Source organism: Neovison vison, chromosome 6 (assembly GCF_020171115.1).
Source record: "Neovison vison isolate M4711 chromosome 6, ASM_NN_V1, whole genome shotgun sequence".
Classification (NCBI taxonomy): Eukaryota; Metazoa; Chordata; class Mammalia; order Carnivora; family Mustelidae; genus Neogale; species Neogale vison.
The window spans coordinates 82,201,350-82,218,612 of record NC_058096.1 but is presented as its reverse complement, the minus strand read 5'-3'; the positions used below and the strand labels follow the sequence as shown (position 1 = coordinate 82,218,612).

The 17,263-nt window shown below is 37.3% G+C and overlaps 1 protein-coding gene across 4 annotated transcripts in view; it reads right to left on the bottom strand.

The window, feature by feature from the left end:
* Positions 1–17,263, bottom strand: part of LEKR1 (leucine, glutamate and lysine rich 1) — a 186,668-nt gene that overhangs the window by 101,129 nt on the left and 68,276 nt on the right. For all 4 annotated transcript variants that reach the window (XM_044251661.1, XM_044251664.1, XM_044251665.1 and 1 more), the window contains one exon: positions 9,154–9,273. In XM_044251661.1, the coding sequence (XP_044107596.1) occupies positions 9,154–9,273 (120 nt within the window). The remainder of the gene's footprint in view (positions 1–9,153; positions 9,274–17,263) is intronic.

Sequence of the window (17,263 nt, the reverse complement as noted above, 5' to 3'; positions counted from 1 at the left end):
TAACAATATGTAAATACTATACATTGTCCAATTTGGAAAAAACTTATCAAATTTCTTTATATGATTATAAGATTAGGAACATTTCAAGTGTTTTAGAAAATAACTAGGCAAGGCGCCTGGATGGCTCAGTGGGTTAAGCCCCTGTCTTCGGCTCAGGTCATGATCTCGGGGTCCTGGGATCGAGCCCCACATCGGGCTCTCTGTTCAGCAGGGAGCCTGCTTCCCACCCTCCTCTGCCTGCCTCTCTGCTACTTGTGATCTTTCTCTGTCAAATAAATAAATAAAATCTGAAAGAAAGAAAAAAAGAAAGAAAGAAAGAAAGAAAGAAAGAAAGAAAGAAAGAAAGAAAGAAAGAAAATGACTAGGCTTAAATTGACTTTGAAATGAGGAAGCTCATAAACTAATCTATCTTAGATGCCCTTGACATCGTATGATTTTTACGTTGTATTCAGAGATAGTAGCTTTTGTAAATCAGCAAGACACTTAAATCTTTCTTCAGTGTATTTGAATAATTAACTTCATTTCAGTAAATGGATTATGAAATAATCCATTCAATATTTAATTGAAAATATTTCTTTCTCTTAATGAATTCACCTGTAATATAATCTGAAAAAAAGTTATAATATTTTGTCAAAATAATTTCTATGCTTAAATTAATCTTCATTGTTTTTATTCCATTAATTTTTTAAAAATTCACATATACCCAAATTTTTCATCTGTGATATCGTGCTTGTATTATTGAAACATTTTAAAATGTCTTTCCAAATGGCAACTTTAATAGTGTATTCCCAACTCAATTTTCCCTTACTCAGATTCACAAAATGCTTGTGACTACTCCACTGGCACACCAACATCAGAAGTTTAAGAAAGGGGAAATCAGACTGGAAAAAGAAAGAATTTTAACCAATTACAATTAGGTCATCCTACTATTGCTAGGGGCCCTCTGAGAACCTTAAAAGGAGCTGCCGAGTGAAGAGGTCTGAAATTTGAGCATCATTTAATTCATAGTAAAGGATGTGTTTATAACATTGATTTCCTTTGTGAAATATGAAGGAAGATACATAGCTGCAGAGAGATGAGTAGTCTAAGCAGAAGAGTGAGGAGTTAGAATAGTATTGGAGGAACTAAAGGCCTGGTGGTTTTTTAAGTATGAAGACTGAAAGTTGTAAGGGTAATGACAACTAAATGAGCAGGGGTAAAAGGAGTTGGAATATTGGAAACTCCTCTAGACAGAAACATCCTCCACACAGAAAATCTGAAAGAATACACACACACACACACACACACACACACACCCCAAACAGGCTGATGAACAAACAGGTTCATCAATGTCACAGGACAGAGGATATATGATCCATATGCAAAAATCAGTGTTATGACTATATACTAATGGTAGTCAATCACAAAAATAAAATTAAGAAAATGATCCTACTCATAATAACATCAGCAATAATAAAATACTTAGAAAAAATTTATAAAAGGAGTGCAAGACTTATACAGGCATAACTTGGAGACATTGCAGATTTGGTTCCAGACCATCACAATAAAGCAAACTTCACAATAAAGTGAATCAAATGAATTGTTTGGTTTTCTAGTGCATATAAAAGTTACATTTAGGGGCGCCTGGGTGATTCAGTTGTTTTAAGCGTCTGCCTTCGGCTCAGGTCATGATTCCAGGATCCTGGTATAGAGCCCCACATTGGGCTCCCTGCTTGCAGGAAACCTGCTTCTCACTTTCTTCCCTGGTTGTGCTTTCTCTCACCATCTCTCTCTCAAATAAAATCTTTTTAAAAATTAGTTAAAAGGGGCGCCTGGGTTGCTCGGTCGTTAAGCATCTGTCTTCAGGTCAGGTCTTGATCCCAGGGTCCTGGGATTGAGCCCCGCATCCAGCTCCTTTCTCAGTGGGAACCCTGCTACTCTCTCTCCCCCTCCCCCTGCTTCTGTTCCCTGTCTCACTGTGTCTCTCTCTGTCAAATAAATGCATAAAATCTTTTAAAAATTATGTTTACACTATAGTCTATTAAGTGTGCAGAAGTATCATGTCTTTAAAAACAACATATATATCTTAATTAAAAGTACTTTACCGCTAAAAAATGCTATCATATGCATTTTCAGTGAGTCACAATCTTTTTGCTGGTGCAGGGTGCTGCCTCCATGTTGATGGCCTGCTAACAGATCAGGGTGATGGCTGCTGAAGGTTTGGGATGATTGCAGCAGTATCTTTTTTTTTTTTTTTTATGGTGCAAAAAGGTGATTTTTGTTTTCTTTTTTGAAAAAAGGGTGATTTATTAAAGCATGGGGACAGGACCAGTGGGCAAAAAGAGCTGCTGCCCTGGGGTTTTGAGGATGACTGATTATACATTTGGGAGTTGGAGGAGGTAAGTAAAAAGGAAGGTTTCCAAAAGGACTTTAATATGCTAAAGAGGACATAAAATAAGACAGCAGTGAAGTCTGCCATGCCAATTGACCCTTCTTTTCACAAATGATTTCTCTGTAGCATGCAATGCTGTTTGATAGCATTTTACCCACAGTAGAACTTCTTTCAAAATTTGAGTCAATCCCCTCAAATCATGCCCATCATTTTAGCAACTAATTTTATATAATATTCTAAATCTTTTTTGTCATTTCAACAATCTTCCAAGCATCTTCACCAAGAGTAGATTCCAACCCAAGAAGCCAGTTTCTTTGCTCATCCATATGAAGCAACTCATCTACTAAAGTTTTATCTTGAGATTATAGTGATTCAGTCTTATATTTAGGTTCCACTTCTAACTCTAGTTCTCTTGCTTTTTCCAGCACACCAGTTACTTCTTTCTGAAGTCCTGAACTCCTCAAAGCCATCCATGAAGTTTGGAATCAACTTCTTGTAAACTCCTGTTCATGTTTATATTTTGATCTCTTCCCGTGATTCGCAAATGTTCTTAATGGCATCTTAATCTTTCCCCTGAAAATTTTGTTTATTTTTCCCAAGCCCATCAAAGCAATCACAATCTATGGCAGCCAGAGCCTTACAAAATGTATTTCTTAAGTAATAAGACTTAAAAGTCAAAATTACTCCTTGATCCATGGGCTCCAGAGTGGATGGCATGAAAACATTAATCTAATTGTACACGTCCATTAGCGCTCTTAGATGACTGGGTGCATTGTCAATGAGCAATCATATTTTGAAAGGAATATTTTTTTCTGAGCCATAAGTATCAACAATAGGCTTAAAATATTTAGTAAACCATATTATATACATATTTGTATATATACATATTATATACATATTGTATATAATGCAAATACGAATAATTTGCATATAATACAAATATGTATTATATACAAATTGCATATAATACAAATATGTATATATATGTATATAATTTCATCCAGGCTTTGTTGTTTCATTTCTAGAGTACAAGCAGAGTAGATTAAACATTAAGCATACTTCTTAAGGGCTCTTGAATTTTCAAAATTATAAATAAGCGTTGGCTTCAACTTAAAATCACCAGCTGCATTAGCCCCTTACAAGAGAGTCAGCTTTTTTTTTTTCTGAAGCTTTAAAAACAGGCCTTGACGTCTCTCTAGCTAAAAAAGTCCTAGGTGACATCTTTTCCCAATAGAAGGCTGTTTTTTCTGTATTGAAAATCTGTTGTTTTGTGTAGCCACCTTCATTATTTTTCTTAGCTAGATCTTCTGCAAATTTGCTGTAGAGCTTTGACATCAGCACTTGCGGCTTCATCTTGCTCTTTTATATTATAGAGATAGCTTCTTTTCTTAAACGTCATGAACCAACGTCTGCTAGCTTCAAACTTTTCTTCTACAACTTCATGCCTTTACCAGCCTTCATAGATAGTACTGAAGAGTTGGGGCCCTGCTCTGGATGGGCCTTTGGCTTAAGGAACAGTTGGGACTGATTTGATATTCTATCCAGACCACTAAAACTTTCTCCATATCAGCATTAAGACTGTTTTGCTTCCTTATCACTCATGTGTTCACTGGAGTAACACTTTTAATTTCCATCAAGAGCATTTTTTTTTTTTTTTGCATCCACAACTTGGATAACTGTTTGGCACAAGAGGCCTAGCTTTTGGCATATCTTGGCTGTTTGTTTGTTTCCTGATTTCAAGTTTTTATTTAAATTTTAGTTAGTTAACATACATATTAAAATTGGTTTCAGTTGTAGAATTTAGTGATTCATCACTTCCATATAAAATCTTTAAAAACAAAAAGGAAAGAGTCTCTTACGGTTTGCTTCTGCCCCCACCGCCACCTTTTTTTCCCCTTTCCCCTATGTTTATCTGTTTTGTTTCTTAAATTCCACACGTGATTGAAACCATATGGTATTTGTCTATCTGTGACTGACTTATCATAATACACTCTAGCTCCACCCACATCATTGCAAATGGCAAGATTTCATTTTTTTTAAGATTTTATTTATTTGCTTGACAGACAGAGATCACAAGTAGGCAGAAAGGCAGGCAGAGAGAGAGAGAGAGAGAGAGAGAGGAAGAGGAAGAAGCAGGCTCTCCATTGAGCAGAAAGCCCGATGTGGGGCTCAATCCCAGGACCCTGGGAACATGACCTGAGCCGAAGGCAGAGGCATCAACCCACTGAGCCACCCAGGCACCCAAGATTTCATTCTTTCTGATGGCTGAGTAATATTCCATTACACACGCACGTGCGCACACACACACACATGCACACCTTCTTTATTCATTCATCAGTGGACAGACATTTGGACTCTTTCCATAACTTGGCTATTGTCGGACATATCATGGTTTTTGACGTGCCCTCCTCACTAAGCTTAACCATTTCTAGCTTTCCATTTAAAGTGAGAAATGTGGAATTTGCATAGAGCCATAAAAAGACCCCAAATAGACAAATCAATATTAAGGGAGAAAAATAAAGCTGGAGACACCACAAACACAGGTTTCAAGATACATTACAAAGCTGCAATAATTAAAAGAGTATGGTATTGGCACAAAAATAGATACATAGATAACTGCAATAGACAGAAAGCCCAGAAATTAACCCACAATTATTTGGCCAATTAATCCATGACAAAGAAGGCAAGAATATGCAACAGGGTCGGGGGAGACATCCAGGGAAAACTGGACAGTTACATGCAGAAGATGAAACTGGACCACTTTCTAACACCACACAAAAAACAAACTCAAAATGGAGTAAAGACCTAATATGAAACCTGAAACCACAAAAATCCTAGAAGACAGCACAGGCGGTAATGTGTCTGACATAGGCAAAAATGGACTATTGGGACTACATCAAAATAAAAAGCTCTGCACAGTGAAAGAAACCATCAATAAAAGAAAAAGACAACCTACTGAATGAAAGAAGATTTTGCAAATGCTACATCTGATAAGGGATTAATACCCAAAATATATAAAGAACTTATACAATTCAAAACCAAAAACCAAGAACAAAAACAAAAAACCAAACTCATTAAAAATGGACAATGGACCTGAACAGACATCATTCTAAAGAAGACCTTCATGGCCAACAAACACATGAAGAAATGCTCAGCATTACTGGTTATCAGGGAAATGAAAATACAAACCACAATGAGATATCATCTGTCAGAATGGCTAGTATCAAAAAGACATGAAATAACAAATAGCAAGATGTGGAAAAAAAGGAACCCTCGTCCCCTATTGGTAGGAATGTAAACTGGTACAGCCACTGTAGAGAATAGTATGGAGGTTCCTCAAAAAACTAAAAATAGAAACATCTTGTGATCCAATATTTCCACTACTGTATATTTACCTAAAGAAAAAGAAAATTATAAATGAGCCTTGACATGTGCTAATTCAAAAGATATATGTACACTTACATTTACTGTAGCATTATTTACAATAACCAAGATATGGAAGCAACCTAAATGTCTATTGACAGATGAATAAATAAGGAAGATAAAGTACCTCTAAACAATGGAATGTTATGCAGTCATATAAAAGGTTGAGATCATGCCATTTGCAACAACATGGATGGACCTGGAGGGCATTATGCCAAGTGAAGTACATCAAACTAAGAAAGTCAAATACCATATGATTTCACTTGCATGTGGAATCTAAATAATAATAATAAAATAAACAAACCAAAAGTAGAATCAGACCATGTTGTCTGATTCCATATATCCAAAAATGTCCAGAAAAATGCAAATCTATAGACACGGAAAGAAGATTAGTGATTGTTAGGATGGGTGGTGAGAACAGAGATTGAGTGCAAATGGCATGAGAATCTTGGGAATGACTCAAATGTTCCAATATTGGATGTCGTAAAGGTTGCACAACTTAGTAGGTCTTACAATGTAAAAATCATTACATTGTGCTCTTAACATGAATGAATTTTGTAGTAAGTAATTGTATATCAACAAAACTGTTTAAAATAAGATGTGATATGATAAACTATGATATTGAGGCTACAAAACAAAATAAAGCCAGATGACAGTCTAGATGGACAAATTAAAAAAGTAAGGGGGCATTTGGGTGACACAGTCACTTAAGTATCCAACCCTTGCTTTTGGCTCAGGTCATGATCTCAGGGTTGTGATATCAAGCCCTGCACTGGGCTCCATGCTGGGTAGGAAGCCTGCTTAAGATTCTCTCTCTACTCTACCCCTATCCCGACTCTTAAAAAAAAAAAAAAAGAAAAAGAAAAAGAAAAAAAAGAAGTAAGTACTTTATATTTCGAACAACCTATGAAAGATTCACAATAGGAATCCTCTAAAAATAAACACTTCCTAAAATATTTCAAGTATGGATTGATTTGGAATACTGGATATATACAGATTTATGTAAAGTAAAGCATACTTATAATACATACTACTTTTTAGTATCCATTTTACAGACCTTCTAAACTTAATTTCCACTCTCAAAGGCACTCTATTCTGAACAGCAGATGTGCTGAGCCAGTAGAGGCAGACCACACCTGATCACCTCCTTGCGTGAGGAAGGTTGGAAATGATGTCAGGAAAAACAGAGCATGAAGAACATTTTTCGGGAGGCTAGGTGATTAAGGCCCAATTGCAATTAAGTAAATGACAGAATAATTTTAAAAGAGCAATGCGACTCAAGGACATAGTTCAATGTTCTATTGTAAGTTTCTTTTGGGAAGTCTGTGTGACTCAGTTGGTTAAGAATCTGCCCTTGATTCAAGTCATTGGGATACAGTCCCACATCTGGCTCCTGGCTCAGCAGGGAGTACTGCTTCTCCACCCTGTCACTCCCCCTACTTGTGCTCTCTCTCTCTCTGTTACCTCTCTGATAAATAACTAAATACAATCTTTAAAAGAGAGAGAGAGAGAGGAGGAAGTACCTTTTGGGTTCCACAAATAAAATGATTATATCTGAGTACCTAAGTCTCATGCTTCTTTTCTTTGCCATGTTTAGAGAGATGATAAGCTCCTTTTCTTCTGTATTCTAGTAGATATTTTTAAGATATACAACTTTAAAATTAGCTTTTAGTAATGCAACAAAATCACTGACCTTATAAATTTTGATTTTATTTTCACCAGACTGCCTGTTTCTATGCAATGTACCTACTAGTAAGGAATAAAACCAGTAATCATTTCTATTCGTATATCATAAACTTTTATTTGTACTAAGTGTTTAGTTAAACGGTTACTTCCAAAATTGATTTTTAGTAAATGCTATGTTTTTATGTAAGTCAGACCCCAGACTCCCAATTTGTAATCTTTTAGCTAAAAATAAACAAAAGTCACATATCTATTGAAAATTTTTAAAGAAAATAAGCAGTTAAAAGTGTAACTCAAAATGATAAAAATTAAAACACAAAGTAACAAATACACCTGTTTTTTCAAGAGTTTAAAATGCTACAAAATCACATGTAAAATCTTAATATTTTGAAGCAGCATTAATTATTTAATCTAGTTCTGGCCTAACCTTTAAAATTTAGTCCAGCTTACCACCCACTATGGCATTAATGGATAAAATAAATGGGACTTCCTTAGCAGATCTGAGCCAGAGATATTAGAAGAGCTAAGTTTGAATACTGGTTGGCCTAACTAAAGTGAAGAAATGGAATCACCTGCTGGTTCAATACCAGATTTCTAGGACAGGGCAGAAAAGATTTCTGATGACAAAAACGATCATCTGTTTTTTGAGTAGAATCATTGATTCAAAAAGTATTTGCTGAGCGTCATTACGTGCAAGGCATTTATGAAAGGTAGTTGAGGCAGGTGATCACCAGATAGTATATTAAAAAATTATTAGCCCAGGTAATTTTTTTAATTGAACAATGTTTCCAGCAACAACTAGTAGATTGGAAAAGAAAAGAAAGGGAACAAACATTCAAAATATTCATTCAATATATTTTTAGTAACCCAGAAACTGTCTATTTATAAAGTTCACCCAACTTATTTCCCTTTTCTAAGAGCTGTTACTCAATTTTGAAAAGAATCATTGTTTCTGATATTCTCAATATATTCAATTCCAATTTTTTAAAAGAAAATGAACTTCCTAATTTATTTAGACCATGGGATTTAGATATTATAAGCCCTCCAAAGATTATATGAAAACAGAATGAACAACATTTATGTTAGAGATTTTGAAATTTAGGAGATCTAAATTACTATCACTTAGAAAGTTACCCTATTCTAGGGGTGCCTGGTGGCTCAATTGGTTAAGCATCAAACACTTGCTTTCAGTTCAGGTCCGGATCTTTGGGTGCTGAGATGAGCCCCTAGATGGGCTCCACACTCAGCAAGGAGTCCATTTGAAGATTCCTTCTGCTCCTCCCCCACTCACACAAGCATGCACACGCTTCCTCTCTCAAATAAATAAATGGCTTTTTCTAAAGCTATCCTATTCTTCTATTACTTTTTGTATCACTAGACTATCAGGCAGGGAATTGAATACACCAAGAAATACCGGCCAAGAGAAAGAGAAAAATGAATTAGTTATTGTGCTTTCATTCTAAATGTTACTGCACAATAAAAGCAAGGTGTTGGCCTGCTAAAACTCTTCAGTTGAGATAATAGCCAAAAAAACCCCAGGTGAAGTTGTTTCCTTTTTTTCAACCACGCAGAATACAGAAACTGTATTACTAAAATCTGTTTAAATGTTTATCAAGTTAGTATTCAAAGTACCTTTTCAATCCTTATCATTTTCAATTCTTTACAGATAATCTTACCTGAATACTTGTGATTGTCTCTGCTTAATTTTTAATTCATGTTGCAAATGATTCAATTCTTTCTGTATTCTCTGAAATTCATTTTGTTGACTTTTTAACTGCATGCTCACATCTTGAATTCTAAAAATATAAACAAACAACACCCATTACAAGCATAAATATTCCTTCCTGAGAATTTTATTAAATTTAAATATACTTTTAATAAAAATAAATGTTAAAAAGCTATACACATCTTTATATATGCTAAATGAATGTACAGAAAAAGTATGGAGAGAACATATCAAACACCATTAACCCTGGAGAGGAGAGTGAAACTGATGGGCAGAGGAAAGGCAAAGAACACTGAAGGGAGGCATAATTTTTACTCTGTATCTTCTGTATTGTTAAAATTTTTCAATGAATATGTATTTTCACTTCAATTACTAATTAAAATATAACTAAACAAATATTATTTTAATTTTTATTAAAAGCAATGGCCACAGTCGCCAAACTATGGAAAGAACCAAGATGCCCTTCAACGGATGAATGGATAAGGAAGATGTGGTCTATATACACTATGGAGTATTATGCCTCCATCAGAAAGGATGAATATCCAACTTTTGTAGCAACATGGACGGGACTGGAAGAGATTATGCTGAGTGAAATCAGTCAAGCAGAGAGAGTCAATTATCATATGGTTTCACTCATTTGTGGAGCATAACCAATAGCATGGAGGACAAGGGGCGTTAGAGAGTAGTAGGGAATTTGGGTAAATTGGAAGGGGAGGTGAACCATGAGAGACTATGGACTCTGAAAAACAGTCTGAGGGGTTTGAAGTGGCGGGGGGGTGGGAGGTTGGGGTACCAGGTGGTGGGTATTATAGAGGGCACAGCTTGCATGGAGCACTGGGTGTGGTGAAAAAATAATGAATACTGTTTTTCTGAAAATAAATAAGTTGGGAAAAAAAAAGTAATACATGTATACAATTTCAAATGTCAAATATTACTAAAAAATCTAAAGAAAAAACAGTAATCATTTGCCTTGACCTCAATTCCCACTGCCCAAAACAACTTTCAACTTTTTTCCCTGATTTCTCTAACATTTCTTTCTATATTATTAAATAACATGCTTATATTCTTATTCCTTAATATTTCAGTATTACCTAGTAAATTACAAATCAGCTACGATCTGATACTGCTACTGATAACTGAGACATAAATATAATAGCTTAAATATACAAGAGTATATTATATTGCATAAAACAAATACATTGTTAGCCAATCCAATGCTGATAATAACAGCTTTATAGAGTCATCAGAACCCCAGGATCCTTCCAACTCTCTGGTCTCCCATCTTTGGTGTGTGTTATTTTCATTGACCATGGCAGAAACCAGTGGCAGAAACCCCAACAACTCCTTTCCCATTCCAGACCAGCAGCAAGATGAGAATAATGGCTCACTCTGTTTTAAAGAGACTTTTTGGAAGTATCACCAATTACTTCTGCTGAACTTAGATATTAGACACCTGACCATAACTATTTCAAGTAGAGCAGATATATCCACAGTTCTCTTACTAAGGAAGAAGGAACAATGATGTTAGGGTAGGTAGCTAGCAGTTTCTATCACAATCCTAGTAGGAACTGATCCTTCTACACATACCAATACTCTTAAATATGCATACAAACACATCGTCTTCCTCGTCTCACCCTCCCAGTTTACTTAAATCAAAATTTTTAATTTAGTATTTACATTATTCTTCACAAGTGAGCCCTATGTTATGATATGATCACATTTCTTTTCTTGCACAACTTTTTATTGTCCCTGGATTTAAAAAACCATTTCCTTTTCTTCTTAGTTTTCTGTGTACCTATTACTGATATATCTTCTAAATCTGACAGAGGTGTAATTCTCTCTCAACACATTCAGACACAGCAGAAAACTCTTCCATATCATTTCTTTTCTAGGAAACATCCTTCCCAGAGCTCTCTATTCTCCTCCAATCTGGGTATTCTCTCAATTGACTGTAACAATTGTCATCCTGGGACTTCCCTTTCTTGTCATTTCAGGAACTGTCCTCACTCAGCTCTTTCATGTCAAATCTTCTGTATCCTGGCTCTAAAATCTTCCTCCTCTGTGATGTACTCCTTTTGGTGGAATAAATCCTCCAGAAGCATTTTGTGCATGAGAGGTAAATTTGAGAATGTGAATATCTGAAAATGTCTTTACTATATATCAGACTGGACAGTTTAGCTGACTACAGAATCATAGATGAGAAAAATATTCTTCATGCGAAAATTAGGGCACTGTCCTCTGTTTCCTTACTTCTGGTGCTGTTTTCCAAAGTCTGATGCCATTTTAATTCCTACTTCTTTGTATGATACATGGTAGGTTCTCCCTACTCTGCCCCTGCCCTGATTCTGAAGCTTTGAAATTTTTCTCTTTTCACTTAGTATTCTTAAATTTCATCAAAATATATTATCATGTCAGTATTCTGTCCTTCTCTGTGCTGGACACTTCATGAGTATTTGTTTTGGAAACTGATGTTTAGTTCCAGGAACTTTATCCTAGGGAGAATGATTCCTTCCCCTTCATTTTGTTTCCTTTCTGGAACATCTTTCTATTTGGATGTGGAACCATCTGGAGAGATCTAATTTCCTTAAATTTTCTTGCCATCTTACTATTTTGACATTTTGTTTTAGTTCCGTGATCTTCCATTCTGTCTATAAAATTTTTAATTTCTGCTATCATATTCTAATTATCAGGAATTCTTTCTTATTCTCCAAAAGGTCCCTTTTTTTTTTATGACTTCTTGTTCTTATTTCATGGATACAATTTCTTCTCTTACTCTTTGATGATAATTTTGATATCAGTTACACTGTGTTTTAAAATTTTCTTCAGCTTACTGCATTACTTCTGTTTTCTCTGGGTTTTTAACTTTTTTCCTTGCTTTGTTTTTTATCTTTCACATTTGAAGCCTCCCTTACAGTCTGGAGATCCTTTGTTGTCTATTTATATTTACAAATGAAGACAATTGGTCCAGTTCCTACAAGTTAATAATGACGAAGGGAGAAAAGGGGGGAAAGTGGCTTTTCTAGATAAAAGAGAAGCAACAAGGGTGCCTGGGTAGCTCAGTCCTTAAGCATCTGCCTTTGGCTCAGGTCATGATCCCAGGATTCTGGGACTGAGCCCTGCATCAAGCTCCCGGCTCAGCAGGAAGCCTGTTTCTCCCTCTCCCACTCCGCTTGCTTGTGTTCCCTCTCTCGCTGTGCCTCTGTCAAACAAATAAATAAAATCTTTAAAAAAGAGAGAGAGAGAGAAGCAACAAAAGTGACATGCAGACCTTCTATAGAACTAGATTCAAACAAATAAACTAGTTTTTAAAAAATATTAAGGAAATTGATTATGAACTGAGAATTAGAAAATACAGCAAAACTATTGCTAATTTGGGGATAATGATACTGTTGTTATATAAGAAAATGGCACATCACACTGAAGTAAATAGAAATGAAAATAGCATGCCATCTTGGGTTTTCCTTAAATTACTTTAGCAACAGAAAAAAGGGACAGATGAAACACAAATGACAAAAATTGTGGTAATTTTTGAATCTGTATTGATGGACATTTATTATACTATTTTCTCTTTAAAAACCTAACAAATGAGGCACTGAAATGTCTTAAGTTTCTGTGGTGTGCGTTGGAATTATGAAACGATGGGCTTCAACTGCAGGAGACCATGTGAGGAATTAGCTGTTTTGATAGTACCTATGCCATCTGCCAGAGTCAGGACAAGGTAATTAAAAGCCTTTGGGGAGGAAGAGTTGGAGAGAGGTTCTGCAAGCCTAAATGCACTTTTTAAATATTTTTAATAAATTTTCATGTTGTTTGCAGGAGTCACATATAAAAAAAATAATAATTAACAGAAATGTAGAAAATAAAAGTTAGAAAAATATACACCAGACCAGATGCTTTAAAAATGATAAAAGATGTACATTAATATTAATAACTAGCAACACAGTAATTAGAACCCTTTAGTTTTGATAAAAATCCTAATCTACCAAGAAAAATAATAATCATGAACTTTTACATACCCAAAACATGGCTCTACAACATAAAGAAATATCTGTTAAAAACTCAGTGAGAACAAATTATTAATCATAATGGAAGATATTAACACATTTCTCACAGAAATTGAATGGTTACAATGATATGAAAAATAGAAAAGATATTGAGGATTTGAATAACACAATTAAATGATGTATTGATTTAATTGGAGGTTATATCTAATAATCATTCTTTCAAACACATGGTAAAATCACAAAAAGTGACCATGTAACAAGCCACAACTAAAATTTTAATATGTTCTTAAAAAAATTATATATGCACACTCATTGTTTACAGTAAAATTACATGAAACATTTACAGCAAAAAGCCAATTAAAAATCTATATACAGGGGGGGACAAGATGGCGGGGTACTAGGAAGAGGCGTCTTTTCAGCTGGTACCCCAAAGTGAGCTGATTACCTACCAAAGAACTCCGATCACCCATGAAATCAGCCTGAGATCAGAATTTTACACGTCTGGATCTCTACAGGGGCAGAAGACGCCAGTGAGCAGGTAAAGCGGAATGGGAACAGCGGACTGATATCGGAAGATAAACAAAAGGGGGAGGGAGCCACCAGAGGCGACCGGTGGGAAAGTAATACCCCGAAACGAGCGAGAGTGCCCTGCGTCTGGGGACCAGCATTAACTTGGAGACTGGTTGAAAGCACTGCAAAAGAGCAAAGGATTGCGGGGGGAAATTGTGGGAATCGGGGCAGCTAGGGACAGGGGCTTAAGTCCCTGGTCCCAGATGGCCTCCCTGGCGCGGAGGCAGAGAGAGTGCGGCGGAGAAACCGGCTCCTGGTCCCTAAGCTGCCAGCGCGCCCCAGAGCGCGTGGGTTCTGGCTCCTGTGAGGGGATGGGAGCTGCGCCGGTTTGCAGGTCGCACGCTAGCCCTACCACAAAGCTTGAGATGCGCGCGCACGTCCCTCCAGCTCTCCTGGGTTTCTAAGGCCCGGGAGCGCTTCTTGACCCCCGCCATTGTTTCAAAGTCTAAGCCGAGCGCACGCAAATCTCTTCCCCGGACAGAGGCACGCAAAAGTCCAGCCTGCGGCTTACGGACCAGCGCCCCGTTCTCAGTGCCCCAGACGCGCGCCCGACCCACAGCCGCCTCTGAAAAGAGGTGCGCGCAAGCCGGGCACTCCCAGCCCGGGCCGGCAGCAAAATCTCAGTGTGGGATCGCTGCTTGGAACCTCTCTGGCGGTCAGGAGCTCCCAGACAGCCGCCACTGCCTTGGCTTTGGGGATGAGCAAAAGATCCTGCACCCCCAGGGTCTTTAACTTGGAACCTGCACTGCCAGCATCCAAGGGGGAATTTACTCAGCTTCTGCACCCAGACTGAGGCTTCTCTCTGAGACGGAGATCAGGAAGTGTTCCAGGGTGCACCTTGACTGCACCAGAGTTGATACATCCAGCTACATCTGTTCAGTCTTCTCCCACCAAAATGACTAGGAGGAGGAATGCCCAACAGAAGAAAAATACAGAGGATGGACCTTTTGCAACAGAGCTAACGGCTATCAACATAGACAATATGTCGGAAAGAGAATTCAGGCTAACAATTATCCAGGCAATAGCTAGGTTGGAGAAAGCCATGGATGACCAAACAGAATTGATTAGGGCCGAACTGAAAGCGACCAGACAGGATGTTCACAATGTTAGGGCGGAGCTTAAAGCTACCAGGGAGGAGGTCCACAATGCTCTCAATGAGTTCCAATCCAATCTAAACTCTCTCAAAGCTAGGGTAACTGAGACGGAAGATAGAATTAGTGATCTGGAAGACAAACAGATAGAGAGAAAGGATCAGGAGGAAGCCTGGAACAAACAGCTTAGATCCCACGAAAGCAGAATCAGGGAAATAAATGATGCCATGAAGCGTTCCAACGTCAGAATTATTGGAATTCCTGAAGGGGAGGAGAAAGAAAGAAGTCTAGAAGATATCGTGGAACAAGTCCTTCATGAAAATTTTCCGAATCTCGCGAATGAAACCAGCGTTCATGTACTAGAGGCTGAACGGTCTCCACCCAAGATTATACACTCCAAAAAAAAATCACGACACCTGATAATCAAATTGAGAAATTATAATTGTAGGTATAATCACTTGAAAGCCGCCAGGGCAAAGAGGCTCCTTACTTACAGAGGGAAGCCCATCAGAATAACGTCAGACCTGTCCACAGAGACCTGGCAAGCCAGAAGAGGCTGGCAAGATATATTCAGGGCACTAAATGAGAAGAACATGCAGCCAAGAATACTTTATCCAGCAAGACTGACATTCAAAATGGATGGAGAGATAAAGAGTTTCCAAGACTGGCAAGGCTTAAAAGACTATGCAACGACCAAGCTGATACTGTAGGAAATATTAAGGGGGGTTCTATAAAAGAGGAAAAATCCCAAGAATAACATTGAACAGAAATATAGAGACAGTCTACAGAAAGAAAGACTTCAAAGGTAACTCGATGTCAATAAAAACGTATCTATCAATAATCACTCTCAATGTGAATGGCCTAAATGCACCCATAAAACGGCACAGGGTTGCAGATTGGATAAGATGACAGGACCCATCCATATGCTGTCTACAAGAGACCCATTTTGAACCTAAAGATACACGCAGACTGAAAGTGAAGGGGTGGAGAAGCATCTTTCATGCCAATGGGACTCAAAAGAAGGCTGGGGTAGCGATTCTCATATCAGATAAATTAGACTTCAAACTAAAGACTGTAGTCAGAGATACAGAAGGACACTACATAATCCTTAAAGGGACTATCCACCAAGATGATCTAACAATTGTAAATATCTATGCTCCCAATATGGGAGCAGCCAATTACTTAAGAAAACTGTTAATCAAGATAAAGAGTCATATTGATATGAATACACTAATCGTAGGAGATCTTAACACGCCTCTTTCAGAATTAGATCATCGAAGCAGAAAATCAATAAAGAAACAAGAGCATTGAATGACACATTGGACCAGATGGACCTCATAGATATATACAGATATTTCCACCCTAAAACAGCAAAATACTCATTCTTCTCAAGTGCACACGGAACCTTCTCCAGAATAGACCACATACTGGGTCACAAATCAGGACTCAGCCGATACGAAAAGACTGAGATTATTCCCTGCATATTCTCAGATCACAATGCTTTGAAACTGGAGCTCAATCACAAGGAAAAGTTCCGAAGGAACTCAAACACCTGGAAGCTAAAGACCACCTTGCTTAAGAATGCTTGGATCAACCAGGAGATCAAAGAAGAACTGAAACAATTCATGGAAACCAATGAGAATGAAGACACTTCGGTCCAAAACCTATGGGATACAGCAAAGGCGGTCCTAAGGGGAAAATATATAGCCATCCAAGCCTTGCTCAAAAAAATTGAAAAATCCAGAACACACCAGCTGTCTCTACACCTTAAAGAACTGGAGGATCAACAACAAATCAAACCAACTCCACACATAAGAAGGGAAATCATCAAGATTAGAGCTGAGATCAATGAGGGAGAAACCAGAGATACAGTAGAACGTATCAATGAAACTAGAAGCTGGTTTTTTGAAAGAATCAATAAGATCGATAAGCCACTGGCTACACTAATCCGAAAGAAAAGAGAGAAATCCCAAATTCATAAAATTATGAATGAAAAGGGAGAGATCACAACTAACGCCAAGGAAGTAGAAACAATCATCAGAAGTTATTACGAACAGTTATATGCCAATAAGCTTAGCAACCTAGATGAAATGGATGCATTCCTAGAAAAATATAAACTACCAAAATTGAACCAGGAAGAAATCGGCAACCTGAATAGACCGATATCTAATAACGAGATTGAGGCAGTGATCAAAAACCTCCCAAAAAACAAGAGCCCAGGACCTGACGGATTCTCTGGGGAATTCTACCAAACCTTCAAAGAAGAAATAACACCTATTCTCCTGAAGCTGTTTCAAAAAATTGAAGCAGAAGGAAAACTTCCAGACTCTTTCTATGAAGCCAGCATTACCCTGATCCCCAAACCAGGCAAGGACCCTACCAAAAAGGAGAATTT